The sequence below is a fragment of the Seriola lalandi genome, unplaced genomic scaffold (assembly GCF_002814215.2).
Source record: "Seriola lalandi dorsalis isolate HSWRI2012SDOR001 ecotype SW California unplaced genomic scaffold, Sedor1 jcf7180002054333, whole genome shotgun sequence".
Lineage (NCBI taxonomy): Eukaryota > Metazoa > Chordata > Actinopteri > Carangiformes > Carangidae > Seriola > Seriola lalandi.
In genome coordinates, this window is record NW_019524886.1 from 712,601 (window position 1) to 735,977 (window position 23,377).

Genomic DNA, 23,377 nt, shown 5'->3' on the forward strand with positions numbered 1-23,377 from the left:
CTGATAGTTAAATGTGAGAAAGATGCGTCACAATAAGCTCAACGTTTTCCTGGGGTAAAACCTTGCAAACTATGTCAGTTGGTCAGTTGATCCACCCTTTTTACTGCTACTAAAATTTTTAAACACTATTTTTGTCAGAATCTTATACGTTCTTGTGATTCTGGGACTGGGCACTACAGGAGTGTTTATGTCCTTGTGATTATGTTGTTACTTTTAAATCTCGTGAATTATGATGAACATGTTTGTTATCTAGGTTTATTATTTAAAAAGTCACATTTAGCCCAGAATGATTTTTAAATTCTTGAGAATACCAGCTGAAAATTACATTTTTGACCTGTCATCGTGCAGTCTGAAGCAGTTAATTTCAGCTAAGCGTAGGTAATATGGATATAATAAAAAAAAATATATCACAGTTTAGCAATTCTATTTCATGATAGCAGTATATTTTACTGTCATAGCATGTATAAAAATTTTAAATGAAATATCTAATGCAAAGGCATTTTTCTTTGAGCTGATTTTTGTCTTCATCAGACAGAATACTGTTGAGAGACAGGCAGGAAATGTGAGAGACAGGGGGATGATATACAGGCCAGATCATAACCAGCAACATTGCAGCTACACGGTACGTGTCCTGCACCACTAGGTTACGATGGTTTCCAATCAAGGTACTTCATTGCACCAATTAAAAATCCTGTAAATCCAATATGGCCAATAAGCAGTGTTGCTCACTGATTTGCAACATTACCTGCAATGATAGTAATAATAATGATTAGTAATACAAGCACATATATTAATGGAATAGTTACCATTGTAAAAATGGTGGACAAATTTTGTCTCATGGTACATGTAAGGGATAACTCCCAACAAGTTGTACGTCTGTAATTGCCTTGGAATAGCTTACATTATTTCAGAAGTCTTCTCTCTTCTCCTACTGTTAGTCTACTTAGATGTCCTGACTCACAACATGTTTGAAATTAATTTTTCATTGCTCTCACTGTGCAGCTATTAAGCTATTTTTTTATTGGTTACACAAATAACCTAGTTCTAAGCTCTTTAGCTAAGCCTCATTGTTGCTATCGTTACTTATGATTTAATATTGTCACATTAATTTAGAACTGAAATCAAACGTACATCATAGGTGTCCACTCATACTCTCTGTTCACTAAAGGTCAATCCACACCTTTCAGCCAATCAGAATGAAGGATTCTCAGTGGCCATGGTATAAATTTTCACGTAGACCAACCTCTATACCTAAACACATATAGATGCGTATTACAATGTCAGAAAAATGTCCTCTGTTATCTAGATATTTATGGTTAGTATTATGCCCAGACATAATCTGCTGCTCTGCTGATGGTCTGGTTCTCCACCACTGATGTGGGCTAGTCGGTTGTGCTGCTTCAACATCGCTGCAGCTGCTCTCCTGACTCTCATCCTTTCTCCGGCACAGAACCACAACACTAGCACTACTCATACACAGCAGAAAAACTAACAGTCTGACAAGTGATGATGCTTTACTGTATTTTAGAAGAGCTCCGACTATCAATGGCCGATTGTGCTGAAATCGAGAATAGACGGTTGCTGTGTCGGCGTGTGCATATGCGTCTGGATGCACGTGTGTTTACGAGAGGTTTTGCTCGAGCAGCTTTCGTGCAGCAAAAAAGTGAGACCCAGACAAGGGGCTTTCTGTCTGAGTGCAGCTGCTGTCTCCTCGTTTATTGAGTTAGAATTTATTATTCAGCCATTTTTCTGTGTTATGTCCTCCAGAGCAGGAGGGAGATGGAGAGGGAGAGAGAGGGAGAGAAAAAGAGAGGGGGCCTAGCAACAGCACAGGAGTGCGTACCCATTGGATAGTTTGATCTTCCTGAGTGGCACGGCTGTTTTTAGCACAGAGCAACAGCCTGGCTCTGTACTGGTTGCATTGATGGGAGAAAGAGGCGAGCTGCTTTGTACCAAAGGCAGTGAACAAGCATTAAAGGCCATGTTTGGCTGTTTGAAGCCCTGGGGTCATGTTGTTAGTTTGAAAAAGAACTGAAGTTGGTGACAGTTGAAGGTCAAAGCGGCTTTATTTATCAGGGGCTGCAGTAGGGCTTTGGTGCCAGCACAGTGTGTCAGCAACCACCTCTTTACAACAGTGTTTCTGTCCTCATTGTTGTTCAGGATTATACTCAGCTGACAGTCGTTGTTTTTGGTCCACTGACTAGAAAAAACAAAGAAGCACCACACGGTGTCCCGAACAGAGCCGCACTACAGCATCACTCCTTCCCCCTGCTCCCCGCCCGAAGAAGGGTGTTTGTTAATTTCATGGATTTATCTGCTAATGGCTTCCCTCCTCACTTGTCCCTCCCATATCTGGCATCTCCAGCCCGGTCCGAGCCGACCGCTGTCATTCCCGCTTTCTCCTCCATTAGCTCTGTCTGGTTGGTCTGAACCTGCTGCAGGGAGGGAGGGGGGAGCTCACCGCCTAGTTCTTTTTACCTTGTTAACTGGAGTGCTGCTGTCATCTCACATGATTAGTGTGGACATCACATCTGCGCAACATACAGTAGATTTAAGAGCAATGTCGATTTTGAATGACATGACGGTAAGGGCTGCATCTAATGATTATTTTCCTTATCAATTAATCCACAGATATTTAATTTTTGGTCTATGACATGACAGAAAATAGATTTAAAGAAATGGCAGATCCAAGTTCTCAGACACTTTTAAAAGGTTTCTTTTGAACAACCAACAATTCTAAACCCAAAGATACTCAGCTCATATCGAGATTGAAATTGAAACCTTCACATTTGAGAAGCTGATACCAAAAATTTTCAGCCTTTTAATCTGAAGAAAAGCGTTTACAGCCATGCTAGTATCTCTTTGAGGCTGTACGTCAGTGCTTTGATCTAAGGTTTGCGTGTTAGCATGTTAGCATTTTAGTTCTAAACAGAAAGTACAGCTGAGGATGATGTGAGTGCCGTTCATTTTGCAGGTATTTGTCCATAAACCAAAGTAATGACTAAATTTATTTTTTTTTAGTCAGGGAAACATCATCATTGGAGCACCTGATGTCATACCAAATACTTGTTGAGATATTTCACAAAAAATACCCAAATGTCAGCCTTAATGGTGACATAAGATGAAAACTCAAAGTCAGTAGGAGTCATGTCCTGAGAACCATGACCGTCTCTGCAAAATTTCATCTTAATCATCCAATAGTTGTTGACATATTCAACTAATTGATTAAGCAAAACTTTTTTTGAGTTCTTCATCACTGTCACATACGAGAATAAGCCTGAACTTGAGTGTGGTGAATCTTTAACTGCAGGAAAAAAAACCCATATTAATAATGGAAATAATATGGCTCTAAAAATGTGTGTAAAGGCTTAGATCCAAGCAGTGATCCTGTCTATCAATGTTCCATCTCTCTCCTCTCACTGAGTGTACCGACAACACACTACTGTACTTACAGGGACTTTTTCTGTGTTGTGTAGTGTGTTGCTATGGTTACCAAAAGGAGATTCCTGACCCAATACTCTCCTCAACACCACTTTTCACTGGCCTCTTTCTCTACGGCAGATTGTATAGCTTTTATAAAGCTGCTCAATATTTGTGCTTTCAGAGCACAAAATTCAGACAGTAATTTGGTCAAGCTTTTTTGTTTTGGAGCACGCAATGCATTAAGTTCATCATTAGGCCCATTAATAGCTACTTCTCTTTCCCTCTGAGCTTGAGCAGGGTTGCTGGGCCCATGGGCCTCACTCTTCATTACAGACTCATCCCTATACACGCAGCTTGCTGACGCAAATCTAGTTTGCATCTCCAGTGTAGGCGAGAGTGTTTGTGTAAGCCTGTGAACCATCCTGAACATTTTTCAAGCTGCTACATGTTGTAAGCTTGTATGCTTTCTGTCTGGTGTGTGAGGTCATGTGAATCTCTCCTGGGTGCTGGTATGGGAGACAGGTTTCTTCATGCCCTATATATGTAGTTCTGCTGCTGCTAAATGCTTTTTATGTGTCCTCATCTCAGCATGACATCATCCATCACCGTCAGAGTATCTGCACCATGACGTCAGTTTGCCCTTAGAGTTTTTATTTTCTGATGCTTTAGTGCTCTGTCAGTTGTGCAGCATGCTCGTGATCACCTAATGCGAGCTGTCTTGTGTGGGTGTGGTGATTACGAAGCATGTGGCTGATGCTCAGTAGAGGTAGTTTAGCAGGTTAACAGCTCATCTGCAGGGGCAGACAGCTGCTGTCGGCCCAGGGGTTTAATGGAGACTGCAGTTCCTCCACTGAGTGTGTGTTGACCTGCAGTGTTCCTGCAGCACCATCTTCACCTTCCCCACAGACTCTGGCAGGGACGAAGGACACTGCTTCAACGACATTCTAGGGCAAAATGAATTGCTTTTAGATACATGGCTCAAAATCTGATTTAGGATTTGTCAAGCAGCCAAAAGTGACAAGTAAAAAGGAGTATGAAGGATTACTTCTGATCAAAATGGTTTGTGTCAGTGACTGCTGATGCAGGAAAAGCTTCAGCTGACTAAAATACAGAATTATATCAACCTAAGATAGTATTCATTCATTGAAACATTTATTTTGGATCCATAGTTTCATTTTTGAATGTAAAACATTCAGAGCTGAAAAGATTAGTTTATCAACAAACAGAATGAATGAATCAGCAATTACTGTGGTCATTGATTAATTGTTTAAGTCACCTTTCAAGCCAATGCCAAACATTCTCTGGCTCAGTGTAACGATTTGCTGCTTTTCTTTGTCTCAAATGATTGTAAACAGATTTTTGTTTGGGGGTTGGACTATTGTTTGGACAAAATAAGCAGCTGAGGATTGGTTGTTTGGTCTGGGAAAATTGTAATTTTAACTGTTTTGATTGATCAAGAAAATCAGCAGATTACTGGGTAATGTCTTAATCATTAGTTGCATCCATAATAACATTGCATTGATTACAGGCTTTAAGTACAGTTTCCCATATCACTGGAAAATCTGAGAGTTGTAGTTTCATCATCCTGCATTGTCCTACATTGTTCAGCTTTCATTCAATAACCAGTTTAATTTATAATCCGAAACATTTGTTATCTATGTGACCTCTGGAAATGTTTTTCATAACCATTTCCTGCTGTTTCATTCACATTTATCATAAAGGGCATCTAGTTTGCTCAAATATGCGTATTGCTTTGGTTTTAGTCATACTATCTGTCTGCTGTTATTGTTTAAGCCTACATGTGTTGAATGAAGCTTTGCATAAAGGACAAATAGAAAAGCTTGGACTATGCGCACACATGCAACAGACGAATACAGACTGTTCAACCGACATGTTTCATGATGTATTGGCCAATGCACACTCATAAATGGTGCCGTGTTCGTTAGATTAGCATGTTTGACAAAGTCATGTTAGAGCAGGTATTTTTAATATCTAGTACTAGAGCTACCACAGCCGTTTGTGTGTGTATGCGTTTTGAAAACTCCTTCATATGACTGCAGTTTAAACCTCAGCAAGCAGTCCCCCTGCTTATGTATCATTTAGCAGGACATTTCTTCCCGGCTTCAGGTGTGCTGTTTAACCTTGTTCTGACCTCCTGGAGGCGAGGACTGATAAAGATTACGAACAGAAACCAACATATATATGTACACACACACAGTACAGTATAATACATTTACTCAAATACTGTCCTTAGATATTATTTGGCACTTTATGTGTTTTAGTTCTCTACATTTGTTTTTAGCCATTAGTTACATTACATATCAAGATATTACATACAAAACTTATGATGAGTGAATAAAATATGTTTCATTGTTATATATTTAACTGTACAACAGTATGTAAAATTGTTTAAATTACTTCCAGCTAGAGTAGCAAGAACATTAAGTCTTTCTAAAAAAAAATACTATGCTAATATAATAATATACCATATTATTATGAAAAGAGTAAATTTACTCCCTATTCTCCAATTAATCCCATCTTAGGTTTTCTCTGAACTAATCGAGTGTGTGCTGCAGTTAGGCACGAATACGTTGAAGTATTTGCTTTTTCTCTTTCTAGAAAGTAGGTTATTTATTGGGCTGATAGCTACCAGGTAGAGATACAGAATTGGTCACACAGGACGGTGAGAGTCGAGCATATGTTTTCACTCTCCAGCTTTATCTCTTGTCAGTGTGGTTTATTTGATTTCTGCTGTGCCACTGTGGAAAATCCAAAGCTGGCTCAAATACTACACCTGTCATTCCACATTGCATTGAAAAAGACTTATGAAATCAAATGAAATGTATAGTTTGATTGAAACTAAATGTTACAAAAGGTTATCTTCAAATGAAATGTGAAAATGTGTAATTACTGTCCATAGAAACAAAAAACAACTTTAAATGAGTGGTGGTTAAATTTGTTGTTGATTGCAGCATAGCATACTCTTAATGCGATGAACACTTTTAGAAAGTGTTGCATGAATTATGCAACATAAGATCTTCTGGGACTTCATTAGTACTTTATTTCGACATGATTTACAAGACATAGTTCTTAGACGGTTTGGGAAAACACACTTGACTCTTGATTTTTATCTTAACAAATTGCACTTGATTGTAAAGTCCTCTACTAAACTTAGATCAGCTGCTGCACTAAGGTGAGCTTTTTATGTTTGGTATTGAGTGGTCATTGTCGTCTGCGTAAAGGCACACCCCTTATTGATTTAGCCTCTCAATCACATTATTCTCATCTCCCAGCTGTGTGACTTCATCTCCCTTCACTAAGAGTCACTATAAAGTGTCACTCCATCTGTCTGCTCTCACACTCATCTACCCTCCCTCCTCTATCCTCCTCAGGGGCGCTGCACACGTGAGAACTGTAAATACCTGCACCCACCTCCTCACCTGAAAACCCAGCTGGAGATTAACGGGAGGAACAACCTGATCCAGCAGAAGGCCGCGGCAGCCATGTTGGCTCAACAGATGCAGTTCATGCTGCCTGGAACACAGCTGCAGCCCATAGTGAGCGGCCCACTCTAAAACAACGACTTTTTAATTAATGCAAGTGCCACCGGTCATGCCTGCAGGCAGAGCTTACCGGCAGAAGCTGAATCTTTCTCAACAAAAGGAAAAAGAGGATTCTTCTGACTGTTTAAAGATGAAAGCTAAACTTACTTGCTTTAGCTTTCTGTTCATTTACAATGAGAATTATATTTAGAAATCCCTGCCAAATACAGCCACTGGGTATTTCTAAATAAAATGAAATTGTTAATACAATTGTTCACTTGGACTTCACGATAAACTGAGTAGAATTTGGTGGTCAAAGGTCAAGGTTACTGTGCGCCTTATTCAATTCTTTAAAAGGAAGTGTGGACTTGCCTGAATGTCAAAAGTGACCGTTCTTGTTCTCATTACTTTGAAAAAACCCATAGTACCGGTTATGTTACCGCCAAATCTTCTCTAGCTTTCATTAGCTTTGGTGAAAGCTCTGCCGTAACTTGTTGTCTTGTGTCTCTTGTCTCTGCCATTCCCTCCCTCCCTCAGACAACATTCCCGGTGACACCCTCCCTGGCAACGAGTCCCAGTATGGCGTTCAGTCCATATCTGAGCCACATGGGCCCAGGCATGGGCTTGATGCCTGAGCTGCTGCCCAGTACTCCCCTGCTGGTCCCTGGGAGTCCCACCAGCCTGGCAGCCATGGGCAACGGCACCTCCGCACAAAAACATGTGCGCACAGACAAGCTGGAGGTATGCAGCCTGCGTGCAGTTGTTGTGTTTCTATGTTTGGCCAAAGTATGATGACAGGTAAATGTTGACCAGTGCTCCCGCTGGCCCTGCCAGGTTTGTCGAGAATTCCAGCGTGGTAACTGCACACGGGGTGAGAGCGACTGCCGCTACGCTCACCCCCTGGAGGCCGGCATGGTGGACTGCAGCGAGAACTCCGTCATCGTCTGCATGGACTACATCAAGGGCCGCTGCAGCCGAGACAAGTGCAAGTACTTCCATCCTCCTGCTCACCTGCAGGCCAGGATCAAGGCCGCACAGCACCAAGCCAGTCAAAACACAATCACCAACACAGGCTTGGTGAGTCCTTCTCAACACTGTGACAGGAACAGAACTCTATTTTCTTTTTACCAAAAGTAAACATTAGGCAAGGGGTTGAACATTTTATCAACTGCTTTTCTGATATGAAAAATCGTACAACAGAAAAACACAGGTGTAAGCCACCACTCACCTTCGCCAAAGTTACAAATCTACTTTCATCATATCTGTTTAAACTGCAGTGAAACAGTAGAGGTTTTTCTTGTTCTGGACTTTGATATTGCACTGATGCAATGAAGGATCAGGGTGTCACAGTATCCCTCAGCTAGTTTGAAATTTGATAATGTAGTCTGCGGATTATGTTTTTCATGAATGTCTGCTACTGTGAATGTTGCTGAACCTGTATCAGTGAAGCAAGCTACAAGGGCTAAAGTTAGCATTGTGAGCAGCTGTAACTTAATCAGGTTGATCTGCAGTGCTTATGCAGAAAAACAAGAAACACAATATTCGAAAAAGACATGAAATGAAGTCGTAAAAGGAAAGCAATTAGAAACAAAATGGGTCCAAGGTTTATACATTCTGGCATTTATTCAGTTTTTGCTGCTGTGGGTGCTAATACTGTATGCTATTGACATGCTGAACTGTTGCTGTTACTACTATTCTGTATAGTCACCAGCTCTTCACATTTCCACATATTTAATCTGAGACAAAGGTTGTATAGTTAAAATCATATTCCTGCATCAGCCTGGGATCACATCCTACAATGCCATATTGTGCCATTTGTTTTCCCACACTCATGTTATATTTATATGTTGCTAACATAAGTCCAAAGTTGTCTTGCTTATCTTCCACTGCAGTTTGATGTTTCAGCACCGGGCCCATTAGAGAATGAAATCATAGCAATCTTGTTTTGCTCTTGGCCTGACCTCTGGATTGTCCCACATCGTCTCAGCTAATCTTAGATGCTGCAGTGTCCTCTTGTGGTGGTAAACAGAAACATCCACGTCAACACAATTTTGAGTCTAAAGAGCACTTAGAAAATACCACAGTATATTTACTCTAAGAGAAAACCAGAAAATGCAGTTGTTTGTTGCAGGGAAAGTGTTTATATATGGCAAGGGCAGGTTTTGTTGCCCCTGCAGGAGCCAGTGATGAAGAAACATTTCTATTTTTCTCCTGCTGGCCAGGCTCTGCCTCCAGGGGTCATGCAGCCGCTGCCAAAGAGGCCGATCTTAGAGAAGAGCAACGGAGCCGCTGCCGCCGTCTTCAACCCCAGCATGTTCCACTACCAGCAAGCCCTGGCTAACATGCAGCTTCAGCAGCCAGCCTTTATCCCCACTGGTGAGTCTCTGAACACATCAGCAACACTGAGACATAGTCCATCCATTGTATAAACATATAGGGGCTAAATTATTGGTCTAGGACCCTTGGAATTGATTCAAGAGTGCTACGGACCGACAAACACAAGGGTTTTTATGTTGTACTAGTTGATATTATGGGATATGGGAAGTTACAGCTGTAGTGGTAACAGTATGCATGCTATGTCCGTGCAAGGCTTCTCAACTGTGTAACATGCTTGCCTCTTGCTCTGCTATCACAGCATGCTTCCCTTCCTACAACTGTCGTTGTGTTGCTTGCATTTGATTCCCTCTGGCTTGATGTGTGATGAGAGGGGTTGAAACCATAAACAAAGTTAGAGGACACATGTTACAGTATCAGTACAAACATGGTCGGTGCATGGATTGCTGGGTGCATGCTTTGCATGCAATCAGAGAGCTTGGCAGTCATTCTATTTAAAAAGTTGCATGTGTTTTTGATTAAAAGCAAACAAAGAAGGTAAGACAGAACAAAGTACAAAGCCAAAACAAGCCCTGCTGTTCCTAACAATATTAAAAGTTTAAAAATGTCATGATTTTGTCCGTGGTTCTCATGTGTTTGTGAAATAAACTGGACGTAGATGTGTATAAGAGACAGGATTACTCATGCATATTTATTACACATTCGTTTTATCTTAATTTCTTGCTGCTTGGATATACAGTCCCACCTCTACACTAATGCTAATGCTGATCAGAGCTTCAGTGTCTTGTCTATGCATCAGCTGAAAGCAGTTGGCTTTTGTGCTCTTATCTTTCACTTATCAACAACTTGTTTTTGTATCTTTATGTATCGGCACACATGTGCACCAACTGTGACAGCCTCGGAGTCGCTTGTGTTGTCTGCACTTAACCTGAACCTGTTCACTTGCATTTACCTGCTGTTGCCAGTTATTCTTCTTTACCACAAGTGTTTGTCCTTGTTTTATTTTTGTTTTCCTCTTGCTGTCTTTCTCGTCTGCTCTGCTCTGTTTTTAGTACGTGTCTGTAAATAATGTGACAGGCTCTGTTCTGTGCATGTTGCCCTCTGGAGCCACTGGCACGCCAGCTATATTACAGCTGGGAATCAGCTACTATACTGCATGTGCACAGAGGAATTTATTGAGTGAATGATTGATTAACTGGACGACAACATGGTTGAACTGGATAGTATGTCTGAGCCAATTAACTACAAATCATGTATGTTTTGCAGTATTGCCAACAAGTCATAGTACAGTGCATTCAGAAAGTGTTCAGACCCCTTCAATTTTTTCACATTTTGTTATGTTGCAGCCTTTAAAATAAAAAAAAATGCATTTTTTTCTCTCATCAATCTCCATTCAATACCCCATAATGACAAAGCGAAAATTTATCAAAAAGGAAAACTGATATATCACATTGACATAAGTTTTCAGACACTTGAAATTCAGCTCAAGTGTCTCCCATTTCTCTTGGAACAACCAGGACTCTTCCTATAGCAGGCTACCTGGCCAGACTCGGCAATCATCGGAAAAGGGCCTTGGTAAGAAAGGTGACCCAGAACCAGTGACATTGCAGTTACATTGTCAGTGTCTTAAACACTTACGCCAATAGGGCGCCCTACAAGGATAGATAATATCTTTAAAACTCTCTCCTATGCATACAAAGAAGTTCTGACAGTAAAAATTTAAATTTTGCTGCTGAAAAGAATCTGAAGCTCAGAAAATGACATGGCATTAAAATGCAGATGCAGATGTGGTAGTTTCTTTCCTGGGAAAAGTTGGTGTTTGCTGTCATGTCTTTTTTGTCAGAGGTCTTTTCAACAAACCAGCAACGAGGAGTTTTAAAAGCAGTCCTTGCTCACAACTACATTATGTGTAATAATGTTACTGTGATGGGGAGTAAAGGAGAGTGAGTGAAGGTGACTAAATGTTCGCTGTGATGGTTTAACTCTCTCTAACAAACACAGAGTTTCTTTATGTTGATTTTTACACCATCGAGTTTTGGAAAAAAAACAGTAGTTGGTCTGCAGCTGTATGAAGTACATGAAATTTTCAGATAATGAGCTCAGACACCTGAGCTCTGTGAAGGTTATCAATATAGATGTTCATTCAGGCTTCGGGAGAACGTACAACCGTTACTGTATCATCTGCGGAGACAATATTATAATCATCCATTTTGGAGCATTCAGACTGTTTTTTTCATCGCATCTTGTCCGTATGTCATCATGTCTGTCCATCTGCAGTTGCATTAACATGATTTGTTTAATGAGTCGTGTTTTGTGTTAGCAGTTCATTAATTAATTTCAACTCTGTGCGAGCATGCGTGGTGAGTGTGCATGTGTGTGCATGTGTGTGTGCCCTATATGTGTGTGTGCAGGTGTAGCCAGCTCAGGTAGTTCAGGGTAGCAGGACAAGGGCCAGAAGTCGATGCTCTTGCTGTAAGCCTTCCTCCCGTCTCTTGTAGGGCTTATGAAAACCCCGGCCCCGCTGCCGGCGGAAGGCTGCTGGGAAAGGAGGGAGTGGAGCAGCTTCAGGCAAAACCCCAGCCGCTTCCTGTCAGTACCTGGATTCAGTGGTGAGGGGACCCCCTGTAGGTTATCCCTGTCTAGACAACACCTGTACCAGCCCCCTTTAACTTCCCAAAATCTAAGATAAACAGGTCTGAATAGAGCGTGTGTAGAGCAGTGTTTCCCAGTTTTTATTATAGCTGTGTGTGATGAAAATAAAGCTAGTTTTTAGACTCATTACAAATATATTATACTGAAATATTCAAGATCTATTAGAATTAAGAATCTACCCCCCACACACACTCACACACACATAGAAAAGGAAGACAGTGTCATTTGTGGCGATGCAGATCTTAACTGCAGTCACAAATCTTATGGATGTAATCATGAAGGTTTTCCTGAAGATGTTGTCACGTGTGTATCTGAGTGTGTGTATGACCACTCTTTATGCACTTCATGACTTTGTATTCTCCATCCATAGCGCATTTACCACTGCTGCATGCTGATATTATGACCGTAATATACAGCATTTTGAAAATAATTTCAGGGTCAGTAAATGGAGAAACTCAGGGGACAGAATGAAGAAAAAAATGTTTTCATGTGTTTGTTGCTGTTAGTGAAATAAGTTTCCAGGCTGCCTTGTGCTGCTGTTGGAAAAAACATTTCTTTCCTTTGGTCCAGTTGGGAATTTAAAGGTTTAGTCCTCCAGTTCATTAGAACTGCACTTCCGTAATGTTGAAGGACTCACAAGAAATTAAAAAGGACACAACTGAAGTAGCAGAGGTTGAAATATCATGACTTTTAGTTCCTTATAGGGATCTCACACTGAACACACTAACAAACTAGATCCTACATTTCCCATAATGCAACTAAAAGTAACTTTTCATTAGATCCTTCCCACCTGGTAAACACACATGCCTAAAGCCTCTGCACACCCACACAATCATCTGCTTGATTAGGCCTCTTGTCAGGCATAAATTGGGTGGCACTGTGCTGGGATTGGGAATAATGTGATGTCTCCAAACTCTATGTACTAATAAATGATAATGTATGTACCAACAGGTACAACAGAACCAGCAGAGGTGTGAGTGAGATGACTATGAAGCACAGTGTACAGGCTCACACAGTCCTGAGAAGAGGTCTAATTAGCCAACATAAGTGAAAGCAGATGTGTGGGTGTTCACAAGCTTAACAGATATTAAAGGTCTGTCCCAATACTCACACATCTTTAACATGTTCAAGTGGCAGCAGGTCAGCAAGTTTGTCCCATGTCTGAAAAATGTCAAGACACAGTACATTTAACCCATACTTAATGTTTAATATTCCTTCAATTCACCAAGGTCTACTGGGTCACACCAGTCTAGTTGCTGGAGGTAATGCACCTGTAAACAATCAGACAATTTCTGACAGGTTGGATTCAGTGTGACTATAATTGTTCATGTCCAAACACAACAAAATTATAGCAAAACCTGTACAGATGGTTGTCTCATAATATTAACAATCGGTTCTTCTTGATGGGAATGATAATATTGCTGATATGACTCTGACAAAATAAATGTTAAATATCACATCCTTTTATCGAAGGTTTTGAGAAATATTTTCCCTCGTGTTATGTTTGGTATGTATGTTTTACCTGTCTGATTTGGATAGTAATTAAAGATGCTGATAAGATCAGATCACACCAGTATAAAATTATACAAATATCTTATAGTGCAATTACTGTATTAGTGTTGTCTTTGTCCACAGCACCTTCACCACAGGGCATGCAAAGTGAGAGTGAGATGTTAAAATTTATCTTGCAAAGCCAGTCACTGAATCTTGCACAATCACAAAATTATCAATGAAAATAAGTTACATTTCATCTGCAGATTTCAATCGATATTATGATTATCGAGTTACAGGACGATTTCTAAAGAAGAGATAAACTAGTGTCACACTATACCTGTGACATTATTGAAAAAGCTTTTGTTCTCTTATGGATCATTTGCTCCCTCCATACACATGCTCTGTCCATTGAATACAATTATCAGATACTCCAGTCTGATTAGATTGTATGACTGTGTATTGCCTTGTTTGTTTACCTACCATTTGTTAGTGGACAATTTTTTTTTTTGTTTTGTAACTGGTTGGCTAATTAAATATGTAATTTTCTTTTATCTCTTATTTTGTTTGCATGTGTCGTGATACTTGTTCAAATTCATCCTGGCAATATCACTTGACTTGTGCCATGACTTTTGATCCTACGCATTTTGCCATGGTAACCATATCATTCCTGTTCCCCCCTCCTTCCCGCCCACATCCTCGTCCTCTGTCTTTCGTCTGACTCGCCTGAATAAAAGTTCCCATGATGCACGGTGCCACCACCTCCACTGTTTCGTCGGCCTCGACCCCAGTCACCAATGTTCCTTTCGCTGAATCTGCCGCCTCGAATCAGGTTTGCTCTTTCATTTCAGTTCTCTTTTATTTTAGCTCTGTAGGTTCTGAGTCCTTTTCATCAGTTTAAAGAAACGCCTGCTCGTAGCGTCACATGTATTATGTTCACATTTCATCTGTCTTCACTGATGTGAGCAAATGAAAACAGAATTTATTTTGAGTGGAATCTTAAGATAAGTGACTGTTTTCATCTGAATGTCTTAGTTTGGTGTTGAACCATATCATTACTCACTGTCTGTCCCTGTGTTCATTGTTGCTCTAAGTCATCTATGGACATACAGTATGTGGTGTGGCAACCCTGCTGTAACAATAATACGATGACTCTCCTCCTGTTTCAGTGAATTTCCCTCTACATACGGTCTTTATCATTTCATGGTGATTTACAAACAGCAAGAGAATTTAGCATCTGAGTTACTTTGTAATAGTCTGTTCACTGCAGTATTTATTGGAGTTTTTTTCAAAATAGCAGATATTACTTTCCTCCAGCAACAAATGCCTTTGACCGTTCACTTCATCTTATTCATTCATTCCTAAATGAGATGCAAGAATCCAAAAGAGACACCTGCTATTTTTTTGTGAAACAGTTTAGTCTGAGAATGATTGTGATTGGTTATTGGTTATTAAAGCTGATATAAAATAATCTTAATGTAACCGTAGTTTTTTACAGTAAAATACTTTATGAATTATTAATGTCACCGACTACTGGTTGTTATTACATATATTAGTTTTCCAATATTAGTTTTCATTATCAAAGATTTGAGTATAATCAAAAGCTTCAAAAGTGGAAAATATAAAACTTGTTCAGAAAGAAAAACCTGTAAACATACCTGCTGCCACACAACATTCCAGTGGTTTATCTAGTTTGTGCTTGTCTCTTTTCACTGTCTTGGTTTCTGAACACACAGTTTTTTCCACCATCTAGAAGACAACATTTTCTGCTGTTCATTTTTGTTCATTATGACAACTTCCACAGACTTAAACACTGGCCAAGCTCCATGATCACAGGAAACATGAGCATCATTTTGGTTCTGCCAGTATTTCTGTTCACACATTATTTTACAATGCGCACTTATGTTCACTTCCTGCAAATGACCTGAGAACCACAGGAAATAAGGATTTTTATGTGCTTACTACAACCTCTAATCCAGTTTCAGTGCAAAAAATATTTCAGAATTTTTTCTGTCCAATTAAGGTCTGATGATTTTGCACCCAGAATAAAGAAAGTATCTGAATCCTAATAATCTGACATTTCTTTAAAGTTCGGTACAAAATAGCTCAAAATGTTGGTTGCTGGCTGCTTCAGTCGAACAATGATGACAACACTTATTCAGTACTTATCCATGACCTGTCGTAATTTTTAAAAAATAATATTGTCATGTTTAAGCTGAATTGTTAAAATCTGAAAAATACTGGCTTTACTTAATAAATATTTTTAACACTAACTTTAGCTTATAGAATAATCTACTGAAGGTTATTAAAAGATGTTTGTGTCCGTTTGAAATCATCATTCCTCCTCTCTCTCCGCCCTCTCTCTCGCTTCCAGTAGATCCCTCGGAGCTTCTGACTTCTGATCCAGTGGAGCTTCAGTGCGTTCCCATGGAAACTCATTTCTGTCCCATCCCTAAAGTGCTGGTGGCGGCTCCAGTGGCGCTAAACTCAGTAAGCCTTTCCCGAAACCCCAGTTAAAGCCCCTGAAACATGCGCAGTACCAGGGCGGTCATCTTTCTGAATGCAGCAAACATGTGCCTCACCTACAGTGCACACTGACTGAGTGGCAATGTGAAACTTCTTATACGATATTATGAAAGTAGGAAAGCTGCGATGGTTCACGCAATACAAGCCTGGACGTATTACCGTTGCTTTAAAGCAGCCATCCTGATGCATACTGACTTGATCAGGCTGAGCAATAGAGCTCCCTCGTTCTTACAGCCATACATGCCCACACCTTAAAAGTGCAGCATACATATGCATACAAACACACACACAAATGCACACATACAGATTTGGGACTAAAAGCCCTTTATGGGTTGGAGCCATCATATGCGGCGACCCAAAACATTTGACTGTTCCAAAGTCAGAAACTCTGAAAAGTTAATTCTGGAAATTCAGACCATTTAAGTGGCACTTGCGGACCTGCCACTGGTCTACAAACATTACGTGTTGTCAAAATGGAAGAGTGTTTCATATCATGTCATGTTTACGTTTCAAGATGGCTACAAATGTAACATTCGTGCTGTACCATGTATACCATTCAGTTTGTTCTCAGTCTCATCTTGCCTGATGAAACGCCATTGAGTTGTTGTTAATTTGTTTGTGCCTTTGATTTATCAGCTCGGCTGCAGAGGAGACTTAGTTTCCCAAAATATTTCAAAACATTTAAGAGCATACATAGAAAGATGTTGTTATTTGCAATTACAGGCCATATCTGTTGTTACAAAAATACTGTGTATTAGCCTATAGTTCCTATTGTAAGAAAATCTAGTAATTACAGTGATCACAACTTTATGTTGTTTCATAAATGTTAAGGAAAACAGTTGAAACAGTTTTTTGTCCCCCGGTGTCCAAGTCAGTATCTGGTACTTACTATAATAATAGCAGCAAATGAGACATTACTTTTCTCATTACTTACTTTTAATACAACCACCCAAAAAATGGAAAGAATGACATAAAATTAGGATACAATTGTTTCTGTACTAAAGGGGCTGAGATTTTTCTTAATGTGGCTCTTAATTTCTGGATTTAAGACACAAACTGCCTTAAAGCAGGTGAGTTCTCTGTGTGAAGGCTCAGCTCAAGTGATTGAAACTGTTGAATTTGAGTGAAGTATCTTCATCATGACATCTAATCAGTGATTCTTGCCTGCGCTGGGTAATTGTCTATTGACTGAAAAGGAAGGTTTGTTCGTCCCGTTTTCACCATGATTTCATAGCCAAACATGGTGTTAAAAAAATGACAATCTACCAGCGCAGTCATGTTGACCTCCTATTACAACAATGAGTCCTGGCCTCAGTCACAAACCCAGATTTCCTGTGTCCAACTTAGCTGAAATCAAGACAAAATGATATTTGTGAGGTTTGGATCTAAGAGTACAGACTTTTATCATTGGCACTTGTTAAACTTTTACACCTGATGTCAGAGATGGAAGCTGGATTTGTTTCCTGATGTTGTGCCTAAAGTCTGTGTGTGCCAAGTGGTGGTATATGCAAGGAGCTTCCCCATTTAATGCAATACCTGAATAACTCCTCCTAATAAATGTCTCCCTCTTAAATGCAGATATGTATTTTAAAAAGGCAGTTCGTGTAATTTTCTCCATTAGTGGAGAATCTTGGATTGAATGAGTGGCACAAGATTTTTATGTTTTATGGCTCTTCAGGGAGAAAGCTTAGAACTTGAAAATGTCCTGTCTGACTTTAAAATGTGTCGTCTTTTCTACTGATGTGTCCTTTTTGTCAAAAGTCGTCAGACTCTAAATATTGCAGCGACAGTTGTTATAACCAGAACTGAGTTGTGGCAAAGTCAGGAGATGGAGGAATAAATCACCCGTTTGATGTCTGTTGGTAAAAAAAATTACAAATCAGTTGGATTCCTGGTTTTCAAATGTCTGTAAGGAATTGCTCTGTAGGCGTGTAAAATTGAACGTAACAGCTTTGGAAATTGGGCTGAAATAACTTTTATCCAAATTCAAATGTGCCTCTTTCAAGTCTCCTCAAACCACAGCTGTCAATACACTGTAAGAACAGACCAGTGCTCAAAGATAGATGTGTTATTTGGTACATTATTATAATAGTAAATCATATCTGTACTAGTTTCTTCTCTGAGACAGCTGTGCTGTCTTATTGTTTATGTAAAGTAAATAAATCAGTGAGTTGTGTGCATAGTTAAGTGTGTTGAAAGAGACAATGAATCACATATTTGGTTAGTTGTAAATGCTGCAGATATTACAACATTTCCCACTGAACATTATTCATTTTAAATAATGTCATTGTGTCGTGAATGTATCTAATGCAAAAACTCTATACATGCCCCTCTAAAAGACAGGCATGTTGAAATGTAATGATTCACTATATATAGACTAATTCTGAGGTCACACAGGTACCATGCTGATACTGTGTTAAGACATATTAAAGTATGTGTATTGTTATATAGATTTATATTTAATGTCAGTGGGTGGTGTGACTACTTTTAGAAATATCTTTCACTCTCAGAAAAGGTATAGCTGAATTGTACTTTTTGAAGTACAAATGTACACCCTACAGGTACATTACAGTACCCTTTCTTGCTAGTCAGTTTTTGTACCCCAACCTTTGAAAGTACCCAAAGTGCCCAAAATGCACCGAATAATGATATAATCATTGGGCAAAATTGAGAAAATTGTTTCTGCTAACTCCCACTGTTGGTCTTAGAGACTGCATACAAAAGTAACAGTTAAGTAAGACCATCCAGTAGGAGTTTCTAGTATTGCAACAGGGATGTAATCCCTTACTGGCTTCCCACCCATTAACACATCTGTGTTCAAGGGGAAGTTGGAAACAACACTTCAGCTGAATTGGTATAAATGTGTCCCTTAAAGAAACAGTATGCTTATTCGCTGTCTTTTGAAGTCGTATGAGAAGTCGAATATTGCTCTCATGTTTGTGTGTTAAATATAAAGCCAATTAGCTTAACACAAAAACTAGAGGCAGGGGGAGGTAGCTAGCCTGGATTTGTCTAACTCTGAAACTCAATAATTAACACATCGTGTCTTGTTTCTTTTTTGTTTTTGTTTTTCATCAGTACAGAAACAGATATGTAAAAACAATTTGTAGTTTCAGTCAGATCTACTACTTGGTGAACAACAGCTAGGCGCAATGACATTCTGGAAATCTTGTTGTCACAGTGAGGTTGCCAGGCAACCAGCACAAGAGCCAGGAGCAGTGACATTCCGGAATCTTGTTGTCACAGTAAGGTTGCCAGGCAACCAGCACTATAGCTAGAGACTTAAGTCCTGGGTGGTTGGATAATGAGCAAATAGGCCAATAGTAATTTTTTAAGACCTAAACAATCTTGCAAGAATTGTTACCAAGATTCATATATATGCGACATTTACAGTTACAAAATCAACTTGTCAACGCTCTCTAGTGGACAAACTATGTAATTTTTACACGGTCACTAAATGACTTTAAACCCATTTCTGTAATGCAGTTTCTTGCTACTTATTGGCCAACATAATATTTTCCCCTTGTGTCTAGTCTTCATGGTTCGAGCTTCATAATACCATACAGACATGAGAGTGATTTCAATCTTCTCATCTAACCCTCAAAAACAAATGAATATGTGTATTTTCTAAAAAAAATAAAATAAAATTTAAAAAAAATAGCTGAAGTATTTATTTAAACTATCATTTACTTTTTATCTACATGTGTATCAAACAGTATGTAGCCTGTTATATGCCTGGTGTCGTACAGCAATGTACTTTTTGTTACAGAAATACACTTCTCCTTTACCTCTGTTTTTCAGTGTGTTTAGCAGCTACATACAAGTCTCTGAAGAATTTGAATGGTAATGTTCCTCTCCTGCTTGATGAAATTGATAATTAGAATGTCCAGACAATTTGTCTAAATTTTACAGCTTTGGAAGACTAGGTTTGTCCAGCCAAGAAAACCCCTCCCTCAAGCCTTCATTTCTTCCCCCCATCACATCATTATGCCTTTATTAACTGCTGTCCAGCTGAAAAAAAAACAGAATACTTGATTAAAAAATGGTGCCTCTTGAGGGCATTTGAACTTTAAAGTACACGTAGACGTATGTATTGATGCACAAGAGTGTGTTAGTTAGGGGATCTGCAGTGTGGCACGAGAAAAATTACGTTTTACCTCTTTCCCTTTCTCATTCTTTTGTATTTTATTTCCCTATATGCAAAAGGCTCTGATCATTGTGTCCAGTGATCAGATCCTTTAGCATGTGGACATTTAATTAAGTCCTGAACATACTTTTTCCGGGGCACAAAAAAAGGGCCTTATCTCACGATCACTGTATAAAGATGTGATAGCTGTGTATGAACATGACATGTATTAATGGTAAGTTAAGCTTTTTTTTTTTTTTTTTTTTTTAAATCTGACTTAAAAAAAAAAAAACAGCATGAAAAAAAAAAACTCATTTATATATAGTTAATAGTTTGTGTAGACCAACAAGAAAAAAAGATATAATATGAAAATCATTTGTATACAATGATGGAGTCATTGGTAATAGTTGCTGTTGCTATGGCAACAAAATGACAACATGGCTACCTTTCTATTATCCTAATTGTGAATTTTTTCACATTAATTGAAATAACATACAACACTAACTTATTCAAGAAGGGAATGTCTAATTAGTTTGTCTTGTTATTGCGACATGATTAAATATTTTGTATGGAAAACTTAAATCCTTGTAATATCCAAAGGTCCTTAGGGGAGATCAGGTGTTTATTTTGTTTTGTTTATTTGACCTTAATTATTTTTTGTTCTTGTACATGGTGTTTTTGAGAAATAAGAATGGACTTTGGCTTTTAAAGCAAACACCTATCTGTCAGGGAGGTAAAGAGGCTTTTGGACTAATTGAAAGATCTTCATCTTTTTTTATATAAAGTCAAACTAGTCAGCAATGCTCACGGTTCACCTCCTGCCTGCAGACTGGAAGGCTTCGCTCAGTTGTCTCTGTATGGAGGTTTGAGGTTTCATTAGTGAGTTCTCTTTCTGTTTTGGCCAAGAATGTGGTCCAGAAGTCTCTTCCTGCCCAGCTGTGCTGGGTGATGTCGATCCTTACTGAGGTGTATATGAATGTGTGACGTTCACCTTGTTTGCACTTATGTACATAACTATGTCAAAATACTCAAAATTTATTTTGAATAAATATAGATAAAAGAGTTGATTAAAAATCAAATCAATGTATTGTTAATGATATGTCTATCATTTTATTACAGTATAAATAGATCGCTTTGAGGGATCTGTTGTTTGTTTGTTTTGCTAGAGCCCTGTTCTTCCCCAAGCATGACATTGCCTTGCTGTAAACCATACCAATAGTTTGCTTTAAAAAAGCTTTTTGAGTTTATTTACAGCGGCATTTTTGGTTCAATAATATCTGAGCCTGACATCTAGGAATAGAGGTGGATTTGAAGAAATAGTCAGTCTGGAATATATGTAATAAACCAGTACTAACCTTGTCATTATATGCTCATCATGATTACACAAATGCAGGTGCATTCCTCTCTCCAGTAATGCACCAAAAGCACAGGGTAGCTCCACCTGAAGGCTGCAAAACAGCCAGGAAAAAAAGAGGAGCAGATATAAAAATCAGACTTTAAAGGGACATAGATGTAAGATGTTTTCAGAAAGTTTTAAATTCACTTTAATTTCTGTCATTTTGTGGAATGAGTTATTCTTTGCTCCCTTGTTGTCATTATCCAAAACAACAATAAATCTGAATTCTCCTCAGGATTTTAGTCAAAATTGCAAACAACCTGGTTTTCCAATGTTATTCTTGCAGCAGCAGCAACATCCTTACGCAACTGTGTTCCTGCAGATTTGGACATTTGATGCTCTTCAATTGCTCTCAAAGCCAGCAATTTTGTTGCCATGGCACTTGTCCTAGTGGTGGACTGACTGAGTCATCCTGGTGAATCGGTTCACAGCCCTCCGACTGTTGAATATTGACTTTAAAGTGTATGTTCACAGAGATGGATCTCTGTACGACGTGTACCCAAAACTCACCAAAGCTTCTCTACTGTGACTCACCAGCTCCCATAATCACTGCAGTGTCAATGTACAGATGGGAAAAAGTACATGTGAAGTTGTCTGAACATGCTGTGGGTATTCAGTCAACAATAAGGGTGATAGGAAAAGATTGCAATTTTGTTTTGAAATGGATTTTTTGTTTTGTTGTTTTTTTTTAAGTTATTTTTTGTAATAGTCACATGACAGTGAGACAGGAAGGCCAGGGGGGATGACATGCAGCAAACAGCTGTGGGTTGGACTCGAACCCATGGCCGCTGTGGTTAGGACTAAGCCTACGTGGCACTCTACCAGGTGAGCCACAGAGGCACCCCTGAAATGGATTTATTGTTACCATTATTTCAAAACAGTTCAGTTGTGATTGTGCCTTTATCATGCAAAATGTAGTTTACTTTATACATTCTACATGTGAATTGACTTAAAACAGCACACGTGTAGAGTGTGTATAAAACTTATCCCTTTATTTAAAATCTTCTGTTGGTGAGTCGTTATGACATTGGGTACAGTCGCAGATTGAGTGGCAACCTGTGGAAGGTGATGAGGGCCAAAGACTGTTCAGGACTAAGCCATATGAAAAACTCTCTCTGACACTCTAGGACAGACTTGAAAGTGACTGTTGTTTCTTAGTCACCTATCGCTTCACTCTGTTTTCTGCTTGTGGTGCTTGTATGTGCTGCTGTGCTACATGCCAATTTATTTTGCAGTGTATCGCTATTAAGAGTAAGTTACTGTGCCTATGATGAGTTCTGCGATTTCTGTTTGACCTTTAATAAAACACATAATTGTGATCCTCTTGTTGTGAGTTTTGTTGTTTATTATCTTTTTGTGTCACCTTTAAAGAGAGATCTACCTTTTACCTTTTGTATGACCTGATATTTTGACGACTTAACCTAAGATTTACAGTTGAAGTCATGGATGTTTAATGAACATAGACTTTCAGTATATTGAAATATTGCATGCGAAACTTCAATTCTACTGCAATTAAAACAAGTGTTTTGATTATCACTTGTCAAAAGATGCAGGCCAATACTTACACCTTCCGTTCCAGATTATAATCTTTAGATTAGATTATGGCCTTTACATATCAGACCAACCTAAACTTTTTTAGTGTCAAAATAATTGTATATAATTTTGGGAGTACTTATCCAGGCATCAACTGTTCTGCGAGGAAAACCAGAATACACAAAAACATGAATCATACCTTGATATCTGCACTCTAAATTTAGATTTTTAATTTTGTTGAGTAACAGGTTGAAAATTATTGTTTCACCAGCCTCTGTGTCAAGACTGTTGCACTTGTAACCACACCCGGCTGCGATAATAAAATTTTATTAGCATTATAAGAAAAATATTACT

At 39.0% G+C, this 23,377-nt stretch overlaps 1 protein-coding gene across 5 annotated transcripts in view; it reads left to right on the top strand.

The window, feature by feature from the left end:
* The window catches only part of mbnl3 (muscleblind-like splicing regulator 3), a 32,595-nt gene extending 9,786 nt beyond the window's left edge, over positions 1-22,809 (top strand). For 2 of the 5 annotated variants that reach the window (XM_087174269.1, XM_087174270.1), the window contains 7 exons: positions 6,816-6,980; positions 7,503-7,706; positions 7,800-8,042; positions 9,188-9,341; positions 11,798-11,908; positions 14,180-14,274; positions 15,820-22,809. In XM_087174269.1, coding sequence (XP_087030395.1) covers positions 6,816-6,980; positions 7,503-7,706; positions 7,800-8,042; positions 9,188-9,341; positions 11,798-11,908; positions 14,180-14,274; positions 15,820-15,837 — 990 coding nt within the window. In that variant the 3' untranslated portion in view covers positions 15,838-22,809. Of the gene's footprint in view, positions 1-6,815; positions 6,981-7,502; positions 7,707-7,799; positions 8,043-9,187; positions 9,342-11,797; positions 11,909-14,179; positions 14,275-15,816 lie in introns of all 5 variants that reach the window. The other 3 variants (XM_023407337.2, XM_023407341.2, XM_087174272.1) reach the window with 3 other exon arrangements.
* The last annotated feature ends 568 nt before the right edge of the window (positions 22,810-23,377 follow it).